Source organism: Schistocerca piceifrons, chromosome 1 (assembly GCF_021461385.2).
Source record: "Schistocerca piceifrons isolate TAMUIC-IGC-003096 chromosome 1, iqSchPice1.1, whole genome shotgun sequence".
Lineage (NCBI taxonomy): Eukaryota > Metazoa > Arthropoda > Insecta > Orthoptera > Acrididae > Schistocerca > Schistocerca piceifrons.
In genome coordinates this window covers 648,208,786-648,230,241 of record NC_060138.1, presented here as the reverse complement: position 1 = coordinate 648,230,241, position 21,456 = coordinate 648,208,786, and the positions used below count along the sequence as shown (strand labels likewise).

The window sequence follows — 21,456 nt, the reverse complement described above, 5'->3', positions numbered from 1 at the left end:
GAGGTCTCGGAATCGTGTTTCAAACAACGTGATGAGCTGCTTTAACTTTGCTTGGTAATCGCCGAAAGTAGTACCTTCAGGTAGTTTTAAAGAAGCAAGATGATTGAAGAACGTTAAATGTCCATTACTCATCTGCCTCTCAAATAAATGTAAGTTTTCCATGAACGCTTTGATCTGGTTGTGCATGTCAATGATTAGCTGCCCTTTTCCCTGCAATGATAGATTTAAATTATTCAGATGCATAGTTATGTCAGCTAGGAACGCCAGGTCTGATATCCATTTTATATCTTTCAGACAATGCATTTCTTCCCCTTTCATTTCAAGAAAAAGGGATATTTCCTCACGAATGGCAAAGAAAACATCAAGAACTTTTCCCCGACTCAGCCAACGAACTGTACTGTGGTAAGGTATATCTCCATACTCCGCTTCCATATCTTTCAGGAATCCTTTGAATTGGTGATGATTCATACCGTGACACCGCACAAATTTCACACAATTCATGACATCTTTCATTAAGCCACCTGGCTCTGCTGTTTCAGCACACAGTGCTTCTTGGTGAATAAAACAATGAAGAGGCAAAATGTCTTTCCCGAATTCGTCCCTGAGTTTATTTTTCAAACGAGAAGCAAAACCCTGTAGCTCGCTCGAATTGCAGAATCAGTAGTGTTTTCTCCGCTCTTATTCACTTGAAAATTATAAACGCATTACAGAACACGAACTATGTTGCATGTTTTGATACCCTCCGCATTACGAAACCGTTTTTAAACTTACATCTCCTGGTATGTCGTTCTTAAGCCTGGCTACCAGTTCTCTGCGTGCAATGCCTTCTACCTGATCATAAAGCGCTGCGTGAAGACGTGTATAATGTCATTGTATATTGTACCTCTTTGAATAATTAAATACTTTATGACATACAAGACACGGCGGACGACCATCCCTCTCAATGAATAGAAAGGTATCCTCCAATAGAGGTACAGGGTTCCTGCAGCCAGTCGTGGCTGTCACTGAACACGGATTATTGTATCAGTTGCGGCTGCATGCAGCCAGGGGGCAGTGAGTTCGCTTTCCCCCTGCTGGCTCCGAGCTGCCGCAGTGGGCGCTCTGGAGTGCTCAGGCTTCCTGGAGCTCACTTGGAACAGCCTGTCCTAGAGGTTTGTAATGGGAATTTCTGAATTCCCTGTCAATTCTGGTAGCAAATGGCCAAAGATATGAAATGAAACTTACACTATTAATGTGATTAATTTGTTATATGCCCGATAGAGCAGCAAATTACTGATTACACACTGAAATGAGGTGTACAAGAAGGCAGGAAAGAATGTCAGGATCACTAGGGATGGAACAAAAATTCATAATATACAAAAGAAAACTGATCATAGCCTTTATTTAAAGAAGCCACAGAAAACCAAACTCAGGATGTTTGGATAGGGTTTTGAGCCCTACTTTTCTCAATATGAGCCCAGTTTGCTAACCACTGCACTATCTCAACTTCATAGGTCTGTGAGGAAAGTATATGCAAAACTGTTAAGAGCACTTTATGAATACCATTCTGCCTTTTATTATATTCCAGAATCTTTATGCACTTTTTTTCAGAGACAGAAGTCAATGTAACACATTTTTATGGAGGGAAAAACTTAGGATGTGCATAAACTATAGGCTTTCAGTAGAATGTAACAATAGTATGAAAAAGATAGTAGCTACTCACCATACAGCGGAGATGATGAGTTGCAGAAAGGCACATCCTTTTCATAATATTGTTGCATTCCATCCTGCATTTTCCACGGTTTGCATTTAATGTATAACAATCTACTGAAAGCCTTCAGGAAAAATCAAAGTTCAGGCAAAATTGTTTCCCGAGTGTAATTTGTGTCAACTATGTTCTACTAGCCAAAAGTAACTTACTTGTAGAAGGGAGACCCACATGGACAGAGAAACAAGTCTCTTAACCTGGTCTCTTATAAGTGCTACCTCCATACTATTAAAACAGTGATTGAGGAAAAGTAAAAGAGCTGTCTGTTCACGAAGACTCGTTGCTACATTTTCCATTATGCATGCCTCTAACACTTGCTGGAAAAATCCTGAGAAGTGATCAGGTCTCTTGCAGAAGGGCTGTGAACAAAATATCACATTATTTCAAGAACGTAAAAATAAAACAAAGTAATGTAAATTTAACCAAAATTCACTGCAAGGTTCAAAATGACTGGAGTAACAGAAGTTAAAGCAGGAAATATATTTTATACAGGGTGCTAAAAAGAAATTTAAACACTTAATTATTCTTAAAATTAAGTAAATTGATTTTTTAGATATAGCTGTTTACAAATTATTAGTTATCAAACTCAATTCTATAAAAAAAAGTACTTTTTTGCAGGTAGAGTAATGTTATCATATCTATACCTCACGAGGGAAGCTCCCCATTGCAACACCCCCCCCCCCCCCTCCCCTGCTCTGCCCCCAGTGATAAGATGGTCCAGTGTATAGACTGTCAAAAACTGAACATTGATAAAGGATGAAAATAGGGAGAAGGTGTACCAAACAGTGAAAAAAGAAGAAAAATAGAAAGCCAAGACGTGGTTATGTGGTCATGGTATTGGACCTGTGAAAGCAGAGATCCATGTTCAAATCTCCCTCGTGCCCCCCCCCCCCCCTTCTTTTTTCACAAAATTATGAACTGTCTGGCTAAGCACTGATGTGTCTGTTTGTTGTGTTCAAATCAGGTCTGTGTCGTGGAGTAAAGCCCATCTGCAACAGCGAGGTGTAAGGAAGGAACCTCCAGATGTGCTTTCTACTGTGCTCTAAGATGTATCTCTGCATTTCAGATCAGTTACGCTTTCAGAGCAAGGACACACAAAAGCCAATTCACAAATGTGGTGGCAGAAGAAGAATTAAAGTATATGTAAATTGAAGATGGAATGGGTGGGGGGGGGGGGGCGAGGGAGGGGGGAGGGGGGGAGGGGAGGGGGGGAATACTGATGTAACTGTATTGGGACATTACTTGGAATCAGCAGTGGTGAATGAAAATGTGTACCGGACCGAGATTTGAACCCAGCATCTCCTGCTTACTAAGCAGTACATGTCCAAAAGAACAGACACCACACATTCATGTAACTGATTTGCCTAGATGGGCAATGGATGCACCTTCTTCAGTGCAGATGCACCAGTATGTCTGATCTCCTGCTGGCGTCTGAGTAGTGAGCATGGAGGAAATGGACAGGGACTGTGGATAGGTGGCACTCGGTGGGCATGTGCGTTGGCCACAATGCGTGCTGAGACAGTCCGCACAATTGCAATAACAGTGTGTCCCTGATGGTGCAGTGGTTAACGAGCCTGCCTAGTAAGCAGGTGATTTCGGGTTCCAATCCCAGTCCAGTACATGTTTTTATTCCTTGTCGCTGATTCCACGTAATGTCCCAGTGCAGCTGACATCAGTAATTCCATCCCTTCCCTAATTTCTCCCCCCCCCCCCCTTTCCACCTTCAGTTTATATAAAATGTATCACAGCTGTGGATTCCGCATGGTGTCTGTTCTTTCAGACATGTCCGAAAGTGCAGACACCACGCATTCAAAAAAATAATTGAATCACTTGACATTTCTAAAAACCATGTTTTGCACTGCTTCATAAAGAACAGCCATATGACTGCTATTAATGCTAGTGCAGTGTGAGAAACCCTACTACTGCTACAGATCTGCATGGATACATATCAGCACATAGCCACAGTAATAATGACTTTGCATATACAAGAACACACAAGTGCAGATAATTGCAGGCACATTTGTGGATATCTGCAGTTATAATTATTTTATAGTTAAAAGACAGGCCAATGTTGTTACATGATTTTTGTAAAATTGTTTTACTTGTCATCAACTAACATGATTGCATGAAGAGGAACTGCACATATGCTGTAATGGTAGCTGAAAACACACAGTCCACACGTATTATTGACATGTTTGCAATGTCATGGTGCAGCAGGAGTCTTTTCTATTGTTTGTGTTTGGCTGCAAGAGCTTTAGCTGATTTGGGATGGAGTACCACCATACTGATTTGAATGTACTGTAAAAGGACAGATTGTTGGTATAGTCTTGTCATTTTATAATCACAGCTTGTGGAAGATTGGAACATAGGAAACTAGCCATTTATTACTAATGCTTTGCGGAAACTCTGGAGCCTCAGAACTGAAATTTATTTTCAGTATTAAAAGCGACTTAACAGTACTCATTCCGCATCTGTGTAGAATTCGGCAAAATATTTTTGAAACTGTAGGTCTGAAACACTGCAGTCTTGGTAAGTGACGAGGAGAGAAAACTGTGGAAGAAAAAAATGGAAGCAACTGAAATGTGAGTCTTAAGATGGAATATAAATAAATAAAGTGAACACGTAGAGTACGAAAAAGAAGGTTAGTGGGACATCAGCTACGGCAGTAAAGGATGAATAACTTGGCAGTGGAAAGAGCCATGAAGGAGAAGAATAGCAGGGGATAAAAAAGATTAGAGTATGAAAAACAGATCCTTGCGCTCACTAGACCTAGTAGGTTTGTATCTATCATAAGGTTAGCAGAAAAAAGGGAGGGAGACAGAGAGAGAGAGAGAGAGAGAGAGAGAGAGAGAGAGAGAGAATTCATAAGCATCAGCTAATTCGTATATATCATTAACATGCGTACTTGTTGTCAGATTTCCTTGCTACTTTGTCTCAGGCACTACCAAAGTGAAGAAATACTTAAGACACAATGCACACCCACCTGATGCAAGAACAAGCTACATTCGGAAGATGCAAAATAGTCTGAAGTCCTGGAACATTTCAGAATGAACGAAACTTCAAAACTAATGTTCTATGTCCTGACTTTCCATTCAATATTTCTGTTAAGAATATTTAATAGTACACAATGCAACACTTGTCACCATGAGAAGTGTAGCACACTAATGTGATTAACATTATTGTGAATTAATATGTACATGACTAACTATGTGACTAACATATGACAAAATGCAACATGTGACTATTTGTATCACACCTTCATTTAACTTTGCAATGGCACATTAATGTTCTGCAGAAGTTTTGAAAAAATTTAATTCAGTAATTATGACAATGTTATAATTCATGGAATGTATTGAAAAAATGGCATTCTTTGTTGTACTAAAATATGTTCATGATTGGCGGAGGTTGTTTGGGGGAGGAGACCAGACAGCGAGGTGATCGGTCTCATCGGATTAGGGAAGGAAGTTGGCCGTGCCCTTTCGAAGGAACCATCCCGGCATTTGCCTGGAGCGATTTAGGGAAATCACGGAAAACCTAAATCAGGATGTCCGGACGCGGGATTGAACCATCGTCCTCTCGAATGCGAGTCCAGTGTGCTAACGACTGCGCCACCTCGCACGGTGTTCATGATTGGCCTCTGCAGTCTTATGTTATGAGACACAAATTATGTGAGCTATTCGTAAACTGTTAATAAACAGATACAAAATTTCTTTCTTTCCAACAAAAGCCCTTAAACAAAAACAAGGAACTTCAATTATTTGTGCCACTCTTAGATGCAGAAAAAATTAGTTTAAAATTGATATGACTAACAGTGAAATAGGTCAAACATTAATTTGCAACAAATTACCAAAGCCGCGTGCAGATTCAGACACCATTTCTCTTATCCACACAAGCCTCTAGCTACTGCTTTTAAAGCAAATAACTTCCAAGAAAATATTGTGTTTCAGACATGTAGTCTTATTACATACTTTTAGCGGTGTAATACATCATGCAGTTGACGTAGCTTTTATTTTAGAAAATGATCAGCAAATTCTACCCATTTAAGACATCACTTACATCAATAAGTGTAGTTGTAACTCACCTGCCAAGCAGGTACTCTTTCACGGAACTTTTCATTTACCATGACAACAATTGACATCATATGTGCATGAGATGCATGTCCCGTTTTATAGTTTGGCCACAGATAGTTTTCCAAGTACTGGCTGAACTCTAGCATCATGATTCGCCGTATTGCAAAACTGTTGAATCCACAAATCAAAATTAATATAAAAGTTAAAATTTAATACAAAATCAAAATAAGTTCATAACAATCTGTAAGTGGAAATTGGGCTATTACATAAGAAAAAAAAATTGTCAAAAATAAACAGTAATTCTCAAACCTTTGAACTGAAGCTTCTTTAAGGTAGTGTTAACAGAAATTTAAAAAAAAGCAGCAGATAGGCTGTGGAAAAGGGAAACAACTGGATAACTAATTTATCAAAAATAGCTTTGAGCACTATGGGACTTAACTTCTGAGGTCATCAGTCCCCTGGAACTTACAACTACTTAAACCTAACTAACCTAAGGACATCACACACATCCATGCCCAAGGCAGGATTCGAACCTGCGACCGTAGCGGTCACGCGGTTCCAGACTGTAGCACCTAGAACCGCTCGGCCACCCCAGCTGGTAACTAATTTATCACCTAAATTTTCAAGTCAGAAACAGCGCACAATGCAATAGATATGATACAAACTGAGAAAGTAGTGATAAGCAGAAAAATATTATCAATATTTGAAGAATCGTCTTCTAAGACAGTTGTCATACACACAAAACACTTTGCCAAAAAATACAAAAAGTAAGGAAAAAAGCCTATAGCTGATAGACTGAACAAGAAATTGAAGAAATGTAGGTTGAAATCTACACAGTTAACAAATTAGGAAGGAAGAACAGGGTTCAGCATTCCATCAATTATGAGGTAATTACAGAGAGCACACGTAGTAGTCCTTTTGAAAGGAAACACACCAGCATCAACCTTAAATGATTTACAAAAACAACAGTAAACATAAATCTGGACAGCTAGATGGGGATTTAAACTGCTATCCTCCCAAACGTAAGTATAATGTCTTAACCATCACACTACGATACATACAAGAATCAAAGTATATACTCTACTGCTGTCTGATGGTTAAACATGACAGAGAGCTTGCTGACTGCCTGTACTAACACCATTTCTTCAAGCTGGTGACATGATGGAGTTAACTGAGTCCTTCAGAAAACATTAAATTAGATTAGATTTACTCTCATTCCAATTGATTCGTAGTGAGCTGGTCCTCCAGGATGTAAAACATCTCAGAAAACAATAATACATGACAAATATTTACAACTGAAACAAATAAGCTAATGTACCTTCCACAGGTCCCAAGTGGAATGATCATCTTCTTCTTTTTTTTTTTTTAATGAACACGTTATGAAAGAATCATTACATTAATGCACTGAATTTAAAATAAATTTCTTTTTAATTTATAAGGTAATAAACATGTAATAGAGCTACTACAATACTAATAATGAACACATGACTGCACTGAAATGGTGCAGAAGTTACATTGTATTTACACACACACACACACACACACACACACACACACACAAATCAGTTGGTTCCACTGAGAAATTCATCAATGGAGTAGAAGGGGTTGGCCACCAATAAAACCTTTAGGCTTCTCTTACACGGAATTTCATTGGTTTTTAAGCTTTTTATGGCTGCTGGCAAGTTATTGGAAATGTGTGTTCCTGAATAATGCACACCTTTTTGCCCAATTGTAAGTGACTTTAAATCCTTGTGAAGATTATTCTTATTTCTAGTATTCATTCCATGAATTGAGCTGTTGGTTTCAAAAAGTGATATATTTTTAATGACAAATTTCATTAAGGAATAAATATATTGGGAAGCAGTAGTTAGTATCCCTAGATCCCTGAACAGGCTTCTGCAGGATGTTCTTGAGTTCACACCACATATAACTCTTACTGCACGTTTTTGTGCCCAGAAAACTTTAGCTTGGTTTGATGAATTAACCCAAGAAATAATCCCATATGACATTATGGAATGAAAGTAAGCATAGTAGGCCAGCTTTTTCATTTTTATATACCCTATGTCTGACACAATTCGCATTGCAAATAGAGATTTGTTAGGAAGCTTCAGCAGTTCTGTGGTGTGCTCCTCCCAGTTGAATTTATTATCAAGCTGTAATCCCAAGAATTTAACACTGTCCACTTCTTCTATCTGCTTGTCGTGGGACACCCCTTACAAGTTCTGAACTGCATATAGTGAGTTTTTTCAAAGTTTAGTGACAAAGAATTGGCTAGGAACCAGTGATTAATGTTCACAAATATTTTATTAGCCGATCTTATTAAGACTACACTTGATTTGATATTTATTGCAATGTTTGTATGATCGGCAAACAAAACAAACTTGGCATCTGGTAATGTTACTGATGAAAGGTCATTGATATACACGAGAAAAGTAAGGGCCCTAAAATGGAACCTTGTGGTGACCCCACATGTAATTAGTTCCCAGTTGCGTGATGCCTGATAGCTTAATACACGTCTCTCTCCTAATAACACCCTTTGTTTTCTGCCAGAGATATAAGACTTGAACCATTTTGCAGCATTTCCTGTTACACCATAATATTCTAATTTACTTAAAAGGATATTGTGATTTACACGTCATAAGCGCGTGACTGCGTGTGAGATCGCTCTCTAAGTTTTCATCTATTTTTAGTTTTCAGATATATATTTTAACTGTTTTTGTGATAATATTTACTATATAAGTGACTTATTAGTGGTTTCTTCATTCACCTCTGCATTTCGTGTGTTGTGGCCTGATATTTGTGAGTGTTTCGTATCGAGCAACTTAACCTCTTACCCGTGTTTACATTCCGCGCTGACCAGTTGCAGCTGTAGCGGCGCATCGAAAGCTAAGTACTAATTAATTGTTTGTGTATAGTATTTTATTTAGGAACTTTAGTGGTCTTCAACCGGTGTTCTTGGTGTTTTCCGGTGAAATAACTTCAGAAGAAATTTTTGCGAACTGCTTTCAGTTTCGTTACTGTCATTAGACGTTTGATTTTCTTTCTGTGTTAGTATTTTGTTATATTCTCATTTGTTGTTGATTAATACTTTCAATAATAGTAGTTACTTCCCTTGTAGAGCAAGTTTGTGATAATTGTAGTCAGTTTTTAACATCTTCTTATTGTAGTAGCGGAACTTAGATAAAGTTGTTTTCTTGTTTCAATAATTGTAAAATTTTACCATGAGTGAGAAGTGTGGGCTTTGCCGTAGGTTTGTGAGTAGTGGATTGCGGTGTGAGACTTGTTCGAAGTATTTTCACTGGGGGGAATGCAGTGGGGAAGCCAGTGGGCATTCTGGTGAGATCCTCTCCTGGAACTGCAGGTTATGTAGCAAGAGTAAGTTGATAGAGGAGCAGGAGCGTAAGATCTGTGCCCTTCAGGTGCAGTTGAAAAACGCACAGGAGGAGCTAGATAGGATGAGGAGGGAGAAGGGGGTTGGGGAATGGGAGCTGGCTGTTGGCAAGAGATCTGCTAGGAGAAGGAGATTTTCAGATAGTTTTACTATTGGTGTTTGTAATAGATATGACCAACTGTCAGAGTCTAGTGGAGAGGAATCTCTAGTAGCTGTAGATGTAGGAAGTATGCAGCAGACCTCAGCAGTTACGGTGGCTAGGACAGTTGCAAAGTCTAAGAGAAAGAAGAAGGTTCTGCTGTTAGGTAGTTCTCATGGTAGAGGTGTAGGCCAGCAGTTGCAGGAAGTTTTGGGGAGTGAGTACCAGGTCACCAGCATTGTGAAGCCTAATGCAGGATTGGCTCAGGTGACTTTTAACATAGGGGGGTTATGTAGGGATTTTACTAAAGAGGATCAGGTAGTGATTGTGGGTGGGGCTGGTAATAGTATTGATAGGGATGGGAAGTATGACATAGATGGTGACCTGGAAAAGATAGCCACTCAGACTGGCAACACGAATGTGCATTTCGTGGAACTGTTTCAGCGTCACGATCGGCCTCATCTTAATATAGCCGTCAGGCGTAATAACATGAGACTTGGGGGTGCGCTGATGACAGAAGGCATGAGTCACATTTCAGTGGTGTCGGTGGAGTCTATCAGTAGGACGGGTTTCACTAGACATGGCCTGCACCTCAACAGGTATGGGAAGGGGAGGTTGGCAAAACTTATAGGTGACAGCATAGGTGGGGGTGGTGGGATCACTCATGGGAAAATTCCGGTAGTTGTGGGTGTTAGAGCTGTACCTTTTTTAGATTGAAGTCAGCTGATAGGTATTCCTGCTTAAGGGAAGTCTCTCTAACAAAGAAACCACTTTCTACAAAGCTTGGGTATCCGATTAATGAGGGAATTAGTATATTTCATCAAAATATACAAGGTATTCGAGATAAAGTTAGTGAACTGCTTATAGATGTTGACTCTGAAATTATTGGTATATCTGAACACTTCTTAAATAAGGAGATAATTCAGAGGCTTCCTTTACCAGGATACAGGTTGGCTGGCAGCTTTTCTAGGAGCTCTTTGCGGTGTGGGGGAGTAGCCATGTATGTGAGAAACGGTATCCCATTTGAGTCAATTGATGTTTCAAAGTACTGCACTGAAAAGGTGTTTGAATGTTGTGCAGGTGTGGTTAAATTTAGTGGAGCTAAACTTCTTACTGTTGTTATTTATAGATCCCCAGGCTCCGATTTCACAACATTTTTGCTAAAGCTAGAGGAGGTTCTTGGTTCACTTTATAGGAAATACAAAAAGTTAGCTATATGTGGTGACTTCAATATTAATTGTATAAGTGATTGTGCAAGGAAAAGGATGCTGGTAGACCTCCTTAATTCATATAATCTTATGCAAACCGTATTCTTTCCAACGAGAGTGCAAGGGAACAGTAGAACAACCATAGACAATATTTTTGTTCATTCGTCATTATTAGAAGGGCATTCTGTTAGCAAAAAGGTGAATGGCCTTTCAGATCATGATGCACAAATTTTAAGTCTAAAAGATTTTTGTGCTTCAACACATGTTAAATATAGTTACCAACTTTTTAGGAAAGCTGATCCAGTTGCTGTACAGACTTTTGTAAACCTTATCAAGGAACAAGATTGGCAAGATGTTTATAGTGCTGATACAGTAGACGATAAATATAATGCTTTCCTCAAGACTTTTCTCGTGCTCTTTGAAAGTTGCTTTCCGTTAGAACGTTTAAAACAGGGTACTAGCACAAACAGGCAGCCTGGGTGGCTGACTAAAGGGATAAGAATATCTTGTAGAACGAAGTGGCAATTATATCAAAACGTTAGAAACAGTCAAAATCTAAATGCAGCAGCCCATTACAAACAGTATTGTAAGGTGCTTAAAAAAGTTATTAGGAAGGCAAAAAGTATGTGGTATGCAGATAGAATAGCTAAGTCTCAGGATAAAATTAAAACCATATGGTCAGTCGTAAAGGAAGTGGCTGGTCTGCAGAGACAGGTCGAGGATATAGAATCAGTGCGTAGTGGGGATGTCCGTGTTGCTGATAAGTCGCATATATGTACAGTACTTAATAATCACTTTCTGAATATAGCAGGTGAACTAAATAGAAACCTAGTCCCAACAGGGAATCATATAGCGCTCTTAGAAAAAAGTGTTCCGAGACTGTTACCTGAAATGCTCCTCCATGATACTGACAAGAGGGAGATTGAGTTAATAATTAAATCACTAAAGACCAAGAACTCTCATGGATATGACGGGGTATCTAGCAGAATACTGAAGTATTGTTCCACGTATATTAGCTCAGTACTTAGCCATATCTGTAACTTTTCCTTTAGCAGTGGTCGGTTTCCTGACCGATTAAAGTACTCGGTAGTGAAGCCACTTTATAAAAAGGGAGACAGGGATAATGTTGACAATTATAGACCTATTTCTATGCCATCGGTGTTTGCTAAAGTTATCGAGAGGCTTGTATATACAAGGTTACTGCAGCATTTAAATTCACATAATTTGCTGTCAAATGTACAGTTTGGTTTTAGAAATGGCTTAACAACTGAAAATGCTATATTCTCTTTTCTCTGTGAGGTTTTGGACGGATTAAATAAAAGGTTGAGAACGTTAGGTGTTTTCTTTGATTTAACGAAGGCTTTTGACTGTGTTGACCACAAAATATTACTGCAGAAGTTGGAACATTATGGAGTAAGGGGAGTAGCTTACAATTGGTTCGCCTCCTACTTTAAGAACAGAAAGCAGAAGGTAATCCTCCGCAATATTGAGAGTGGTAATGATGTTCAGTCCCAATGGGGCACTGTTAAATGGGGCATTCCCCAAGGGTCGGTGCTGGGGCCACTGCTGTTCCTTATTTATGTAAATGATATGCCTTCTAGTATTACAGGTGATTCAAAAATATTTCTGTTTGCTGATGACACCACCTTGGTAGTGAAGGATCTTGTGTGTAATATTGAAACATTATCAAATAATGTAGTTCATGAAGTAAGTTCGTGGCTTGTGGAAAATAATTTGATGCTAAATCACAGTAAGACTCAGTTTTTACAGTTTCTAACCCACAATTCAACAAGAACTGACATTTTAATCAGACAGAATGGGCATGTTATAAGCGAGACGGAACAGTTCAAGTTCCTAGGCGTACGGATAGATAGTAAGCTGTTGTGGAAAGCCCATGTTCAGGATCTTGTTCAGAAACTAAATGCCGCTTTATTTACCATTAGAACAGTATCTGAAATAAGTGACATTTCAACACGAAAAGTAGTATACTTCGCATATTTTCATACGCTTATGTCATATGGTATTATTTTTTGGGGTAATTCTTCTGATTCAAAAAGGGTATTTTTGGCTCAAAAACGGGCTGTTCGAGCTATGTATGGTGTAAGTTCGAAAACCTCTTGTCGACCCCTATTCAATAGTCTGGGAATTTTGACATTGCCCTCACAGTATGTATTTTCTTTAATGTCGTTTGTTGTTAGCAATATTAGCTTATTCCCAAGAGTTAGCAGCTTTCACTCAGTTAATACTAGGCAGAAATCAAATCTGCATGTGGAATGCACTTCCTTGACTCTTGTGCAGAAAGGAGTGCAGTATTCTGCTGCATCCATTTTCAATAAGCTACCACAAGAACTCAAAAATCTTAGCAGTAGCCCAAACACTTTTAAGTCTAAACTGAAGAGTTTCCTCATGGCTCACTCCTTCTATTCTGTCGAGGAGCTCCTGGAAGAGATAAAAAATTAAGCAAATTCCAGTGTTACATTCTTGATTTTCTTTATTTAAACTAACGACTTGTTTCATTTTATGTGTTTCTACAATCGTGTTATAATTTCATGTATTGACTCGTTCCATGACCATGGAGACTTCTCCTAAATGTGGTCCCACGGAACAATAAATAAATAAATAAATAAATAAATAAATAACACAGTCAAATGCCTTTGACAGATCACAAAATATACCAGTTGTCTGGAATTTTTTGTCTAATGAATTAAGCACATTTTCACTGTAAGTGTAGATAGCTTATTCAATATCAGAATCCTTTAGAAATCCAGACTGCGACTTTGACAATATGTTACAACATTTGTGATAAGATGGATTATAAAGCCGATTGTACATCACCTTTTCTAAAATTTTTGAGATTGCCGGCAAAAGTGAAATTGGATGGAAATTTGGTGCTATTTCTTTATCTCCCTTCTTAAACAGTGGCTTAGCTTCAGCATATTTCAACCACTCAGGAAATATTCCACTGATAAACGACTGGTTACACAGATAGCTCAATATGTTACTTATCTCAGAATCACATTCCTTAATTAACTTTGTTGATATTTCATCATACCCACTAGATGTTTTTGATTTTAAAGATTTTATGGTGGACATTATTTCTGCTGTTATAGTTAGGGTCAAATTCATATTATGAAAGTTACTTGAAATGTCTGGTCTGAGGTATTCCACAGCAGCATCTACCGAACCTGACAACACCATCTTTCCAGTAACAGTTATAAAATGTTTGTTAAAAAGTTCTGTAACACTACACACGTCTGTCACCAATGTATCATTTACTTTTAATGCTACTTGTCCCTCTTCATGTCTGGTTCTATCCGTCTCCTCCTTCACTATTTCCCGTATTGTCTTTATTTTGTTATCTGATATGACTATCTTTTCCATGTAACATATTTGCTTTGATGTTCATATTACATTCTTTAATATTTTGCAGTATTTCTTGTAACGTGCTATAGCATCAACATCAGAACTGTTTTGAATTGACAGATACAGTTTTTGTTTTACAAGATACCCCTAATTCCTTGAGTAATCCATGGCTTCTTTGTAGACTCTGCTTTAACCCTGGTTAGTTTTGAGGGACTTTATTAGCAAAAGTGTTATATTTTTCATTCATGCCATGAGCACTGTAAACATCACTCCAGTGAATGTCTCTGAGGAGTGTCCTAAAATAATCAATTTTTGGCTTATTGATTACCCTCTTGAGCTCAGATTTAACAGATTTTATACCCTGCTCAGTATTAACATTTAACAGAAGGAACTGCATGTCACGGTCTCAGAGGGCATTGACTATTGGTTTTGTAATATAATTTTGTTCACTGGACTTTTCTATAAAGATATTATCAATGGCTGTTTGTGAGAAATTGGCTACCCTAGTGGGGAACTTTATAGCAGTAATTAAGTTGAATGATAGTGTTACTAACTCAAATAAGTTCTTATTGGGAGAGTCTTTAACGAAATCTACATTGAAATCACCAGCAACCACTATTTCTTTGTTTTTAGGTGTTAAATGGGCCAATACAGCTTCAAGGTGGTTTATGAACAGATTAAAGTTACCTGCAGGTGCTCAATACACAATTAATATTATGAAGGATTTTTTTTGTGAAATTCTGCTTCTGTTGCACATGCTTCCATATGCTGTTCTAGGCAAAATTTATGAATGTCTATGTTCTTAAATTTATGACAGTTCCTGATGAACGTGGCAACTCCTCCTTTCTCCATTTCTGGTCTAAAAAAGTGAGATGCTAACGTAAATCCTGTAACACTTAAAAGTTCTATACCAGTGGTCACATTATATTCAGAGAGGTAGCTTATGTGAGCTGGGTTTGAGGACTCTAATTCATCAATGCAGATAATTAATTCATTAATTTTATTTCTCAGTCCTCGAATATTTTGATGCAATAAAGATAGCTGACATTTCACACTGACTGAGTTAAAAAGGGTAGAGTTGAAATATCTGCTGACTGTTGAAAATTCTTTACCAATAGCTGTTTATGCTCATGTAATAAGCTAGAATTATGTTTTTTGGTTTCTTTCTCAAACTGAAGGTTTGTCTCAGTCCTAAACTCTCTTAAAATTTGGTTTTTTTCTGTCCTTCCTACCCTAAAAAAGGGTATTTTCTGAACCCTATAACCACTGGTAGTTTATCACTCATGACAGTGCCTCCCCCCTTTAACTTACCTGCTATTTTCCAGCAGTTTACCCTTCCCTTTCCTGTTGAGATGAAGGCCATGCCTAGTATAATCCCACCTATTAAGAGAATCAACAGGAACCACACCAATGTGTGACCCTGTACCCGACATAAGCAGCCGTTCCAACTCCAAATTAACTATCTTGACAGAAGAGTTCAAATGAAGGTCGGTCATCGTGCCCAAGAACAGATACAAACTCAACACTAGTATGCTTTGATGCTGATGCAATCTTTGCCAGGTCACATGCTATACTGTACCCAGGATCTCTGTCAATACTATTACCTGCCCCATCCCCTACTGTATCCAGGATCTCTGTCAATACTATTACCTGCCCTGCCCCACCCACTATAATCACGGTGTCTCCTTAGTGAAATCTTTGCAAAGTGATCCTAAATCTTCTGTCACCTGCTCCAGTCCAGCACTAGGTTTAACAAAAATTGGTGACCTGGTATTCTGATCCTAGTTCGTCCTGCAAAAGTTGGCCAACACCTCTTCCATGGGAACTACCTAACAACAACACTTTCTTTCTCTTTACTTATTTCCCTACATCCTTACTTTTCAATCTGCTGCTGAAAGTTTGTTGTGCCCTGTTCACATCTGCAACTGCTTGAGGCTCACCAGCTTCTAACTGAGGCAACAGGTCAAATCTATTTTCCACATTCACCACGAAGCTGTCAGACAAAGTTCTAGGCTGCCAACATGCCAAATGCAAGTCAATGACGTGTAAGCACAGTGATCAATAGTGGACTGTTACCAGTCAGTGTTATTTTAAAGGTCTCTAGTATTCATTATTCTAATGATCAGATCTAGAAAGTTTATGCTGTCATCTACTTGGTGCTCAACTGTGAACTTCATATTTTCATGGAAGCTGTTGAACCAGTGGTTAAACACAACAAATGGAGTTCAACAAGTCGGACATAGCTGAGTATTGCCTAGAAAATTGACATAAAACAGGACATGAAAAGACGAGAGGCTTGGCTCCTGCATCAACCTATGGAATTCCGTTATAAAGGAGGTGGCTGATATTATAACAAACAGCAGCAATTTTAACAGAAACAAGGACAATGACGCCACTACTGAGAATAGGATGGTTGGTTTGGAGATTAAAGCAACTAAACTGCACTGTTATCAGTCCCTTTTTCTTTAGTCACACAGCTCTCACATTAAAACTACATCCCAAAGGATGTCCTATTGCTTGAAATCTGGGGAAGGAACAAAATGGTTTAAACTATGTGTGTGAGCACACTGAAATAGAAAACAAAAGTATCAAGCCAAAATTATAAACATTAATGAAAAGGAAAAATTGGTAGAAGGTGTTAAAACAATATAGCAGGTAGCTCTGGCCAGCTAATTTTAAGAATACAAAAGGATGAGCCAGCCACTCTGCAACACACTAAAATCCCCAGCTTAAAAACAAAGGCAAGAGAAACACAAATGATGAAAGGTTGAACACCACATCTAACAGACAGCACCAGGGGGAGTGAGGAAGAGTTAAAATGCAGGTAGGATGAGGGCCTGAAAGATGAAGCCAAGCCGTCCACACTTAAATACAATGATAAAAACCCCGTTCACAGATAAAACTTAAAACTATGTTAGCTGTTCAGGCATTGTCACCTAAAAGCAAAGGGAGCGTGACAGAGACATTAAAAGTCCACTGCAGGGCAGCTAAATTTGGAAAGTCTAACAAGATGTGGACCACAGTCAAATGAGAACCACAGACACACCAGCTTGAAGTCTGAAGGTGCAGAGCGACAAAAAGTTCTGCATAAGGATTGGGAGTGGGCCCCACAGCCCCACTCATGTAATGTAACGAGGACGTGGTGTCGTCAAGTGGTGTCATAACCTTCTGTCAAGTCAAAAAAGATGGCAATGACGTGATGATGGCAGGAAAAGGCCATTCGGATGGCAGACTCCACATATACCAAGTTGTCAGTGGTGAAGTGACCTTGGCAAAACCCATCCTGAGACAGAGCCTGAAGGCCCCAAAACTCAACAATATCTAGTGGGGTCTTACCAGATTTCAGCACCGGGTCAATGATACTTTCTTGGCACTGCAACGGGAATTCGCCATCACTCCAGATGCGGTCGAAGACGGAAAGGATATGACACTTGTAATCTGCTGACAGATGTTTAATCATTTGGGGACGGATGCGGTCTGGCCGAAGGGTTGTGTCAGGACAGTGTGCAGGAGCACTGAGAGGTTCCCACTCACTTAATGGAGTATTATATGGTTCTGGGTAGCTTGTAGTAAAAGATAGGTGTTGTCGTTCCATTTGCTGTTTGAGTGTATGGAAGGCGTGGTGGTAATTCTCAGATGCAGAGGTTCGAGCGTAATACTCAGCAAAATGCTCTGCTATTGCACCTGGGTCAGTACAGATAGCTCCATTCATGGAAATCCCAGGTATACCTGCAGGGGTCTGATATCCATAAAGGGACCTGTCTTAGTCCAAACCTGGGAAGGAGAGATTCCTGCTCCATGTGGAGACATACCGTTCCCAACACTCATTCTTCCATCTTTTGATTAGTTGACAGACCTGGGCCCAGAGTTATTTGAAGGCAATGAGGTGTTCCAGTGATGTGTGCAGCTTATGATGCTGTAGGGACTGCCTACGACCTCTAATGGCCGCAGTGATTTTCGGAGACCATCAAGGCACTGTCTTCCACTGGGTACAATCTGAGGAACAAGTGTTTGCCAATTCAGCTGCAGAAACAATGGTTGTAGTAACATTCTGTATCCCACATCAACGCTGCCATGCAATGGAAATTCAACAGTCATAGCAGTGTGAAAGTGTCTGAGTCAGCCTTGATAAGAGCCCATTTGGGCAAATGTCCAGGTGAGGGACATTGGGGGAGGGACAGGAAGAATGGAAAGGGTCAATACCACACAAGTCATCATGAACTCTCCAGTGGATATGTGGTAGAAGGCCACAACTGCAAACTGAAAGATCAGTGGCTGAGTATGTGCTATGTACCACAATGAAATGAGTGGGGACATCGGTATTTAAGAAACAAAGCTTGAGTTGAGTAAGTACATTCTCAAAATCTTTATCACAGCCAGTAATCGTGGTTCCATCCCACTGAGTTATAGGCACTGATATCACCCAAAAGTAAGAAAGGTGCAGGGAAATGAGAAATTAGTGCAGCCAATACATTTTGTGATACTTCACTATTTGGAGGCATGTAGTCATTGCAAATGGCAATTTGCTGTGTTGTCCTCACCCTGACAGCTTCAGGCTCTAAAGTAGTTTGAAGGGGCACAGCTTCACTATAGACAGAGGTAAGGACATGTGTAAACACTCCACCTGACATCCTGTTACAGTCATTAAGATTTTTGTAATATCCCCAATATCTACAAAGAGTGAGGGTCCACACTGCTTAAGGGCAACATGGACATGGACATGGACATGTTTGTATGGGCGCACAACAGCAAGGTTTTTAGCGCCTGTGCGAAAACAGATTGAGACGAGTGTCAGGCCCAAATTTCTAGCAATTAAAGCACCGCATTGGGGGTGGGATGTATGGTTTTACATCACACTGGTATACGATCACCTTGACTTTTTCCAGTAATGAATCACCCACAAAGGTCAAGACGAAGGCACTGGTAGTAACCCTATTATTTTTAGGTTCGCTATAGAGCTGCCAGACGAAGTGAATACCCCATCAGTCTAAACTGAAGTGTAGCTCGTCATTGGACTGCAAAAGGATATCTCAATGAAAAAAAATGCTCTGGACCATGTTTAGGCTTTTATGGGGAGTTACCGAAATGGGAATGTCACCTAGCTTGTCAAAGGCGAACAGTGCCTGTGACTGGGCTGGGGATGCTGTCTAACTCAGGACTGGCCCATTTCTTATTTTTGGCAGCACCACCACTTCCCCAAACTCATCCTCCAGCTTTTCATCAGAAAGAGAGGTTTTGTAGCCAGAAAGTACCCACCATCTGTTCTGCTGGAAACTAAGTACTGAGGCGAATATGGTTCTCTTTTGTTCTGTAGCCCTATGTTCCTCTCATGGTGTACCTAGGGAGGGGAACGATTTTGGGTCATACTACTTGGCAATGAAGTCTAGCCTTCCCTTCTTAGGGACTGCTGAGGCCATTCGGCCTCCAGCAAAAGAGGACTTGGTCCCCTTCACTACGAGTCACCTGCTCTGAAGCCACCAATTCCAATCAGGGACTCTCCTCACGGGTGCCACCCAGCCACAGTAAACACCACCTGGTGTGATGGCCATTGCTGGGAATCCTGATGATCCAAGAAGAGGGGCACCTATTTCTTAGCATATGTGGGGAGTTTGCAGCTCAGGCATCAGCAGTGTGATCCCTGTGTTGTCAGGCTGCTACAACCAAGAGGGTACATGATAACCCCTCCATGATAGGCTGGTTACTGTGGTGGATACCATGTGTGGGTGCAGAAGAGGACAGCAGACAACAAATGTAGAGGATGCACCCAGTAAGGTGTCCTCACACAAATAGCTGGATTACAGGTGGAGTTGCAGAGTCATGACAATAATAGGTCAGGAGGTCAAAGCGCATTATGGATGCACCACATAAGGCATCCTTTCTCAAATGGCCCACACTTCTGAAAAATTTTGAAAATGTGGTGGTCAAATCATAAAAGGGGACCATTAACTTACATGGCCAAGGAGGAGGAGACTATTTTTAGTCACCTCTTACAACAGGTAGGAATACCTTGGGTCTATTCTAATCCCCCAACCCACAGGCTGCATTGAGATGAAAACTCACCCTCACTCTAGATAGTGTTCAAGAGGCGATGTCAAAGAGAATCCACAAACATGTGTTCGAGTATTCGGTTATGGACGCGCTCTGGCACTGGCGCTGTATCAGGGCAATGGGCTAGGATACTGAAGAATTTCCACTTACTGAATAAAGCATTATATGGCTCCCAGTGGCGTTTAGTGAAGGATAAGTGCATTCACTCCAACCACTGTTTGAGGACACAAAAGCAAGTTGATAGTTCTCAGGCGCAGAGACTCGAGCATAATGCAGAGCAAAATATTCAGTGACAGTGTCTGGATCAGTGAAGGCAGCGACAGAATCTGGATCAGTGGAGACAGCACTGATCAATGAAATAGGAGGTAGTGGTATCTGTAGAGGTATCTTATCTTCACCCAAACCTGGGAAGGAGGGTTATGGGGTGCAATGACTGAAATGTAATATTCCCAGCATTCTTGCTTCTCTTGTTTTATTAGGTGGCGGATCCATGCACACAGTCACTTAAAGGCAATGAGGTGCTCCATCGATGGATGCTGCTTATGGTGTTGGAGAGCCTGCCTGTGATCTCTAATTGCCTCAGAGATTTCTGTGGTCGACCAAGGTACTGTCTTCCGATGGTGGAGATCCTGATGTATAGGGGATCATTAAGTCGGCTACCGACAGAATGGCTGCTGTCACACTGTGGACAGATGTGTCAATAACTCCATGCCGCGGGCAGCTAAGAATGACAATTGAGGTGAAAATATTCCAGTTGGCACTGTTGAGAGCCCATCTAGGCAGGTGCCCAATGCTGAGGGAGAGACAGGGAGACTGGGAAGAGGTCACTACCACATGTCATTTTGGATTCATGGGTGGCCTTGAAAAGAAGACAGCACATGCACTGGAAATACTGTATTCGAGCTCAGTGCAAGGGATTGGTAGGATGAATAATATGGATGTTAATGCTCTTGTTGCACTCTATTATTTTTATAAAAAGAAACAGCATAGACATAGGAAGTATTGGGTGCACGCTGCATTACAAGATCAATTTAAATTTATATGAGGCATAGTCCATATCAATTCAGGGTGGCTAGGAAAAAAATCTTACCTTCATAGTCTCCGACGTTATTTCATTTAGTGTATGTTAATATACAGGACTAAGTAAGGAAAACATATTTTTTTGTTTTCTCCAAAAACATTTCTCTTTCAAGTTACAGTCTTCCTAAGATGACACTGTGCATACCATTTTGACGATGCGAATTTTGGGAAAAATTTTAAAATGCTGTATCTTTGGAACAATTCTAGATATCTTGTTGGTTTTTTTTATTTATTTCATTTTTTTTAACCTGAAAGATAATTGCTTTATGATTACAAAGAAATCCTCCATTTGGACTGATCTGTAAAAGTTCTTTTGCTATAGCATTCTGAACTTTTTATTAGAATTTATGTTGTTTTCTTTTTTTTCAAAAATGCCAATCCATAAAATTTTGATTTTTTTTCTGTTGATT

General features: G+C 39.8%; 1 protein-coding gene across 1 annotated transcript in view; it reads right to left on the bottom strand.

Annotated features, from left to right (window-relative positions):
* Positions 1-21,456, bottom strand: part of LOC124805223 (RNA helicase aquarius) — a 380,133-nt gene that overhangs the window by 337,200 nt on the left and 21,477 nt on the right. Inside the window, exons 3-4 of the mRNA XM_047265726.1 lie at positions 5,829-5,985; positions 1,900-2,106 (exon numbers count right to left, since the gene is read on the bottom strand). Of these exons, the coding sequence (XP_047121682.1) occupies positions 1,900-2,106; positions 5,829-5,985 (364 nt within the window). The remainder of the gene's footprint in view (positions 1-1,899; positions 2,107-5,828; positions 5,986-21,456) is intronic.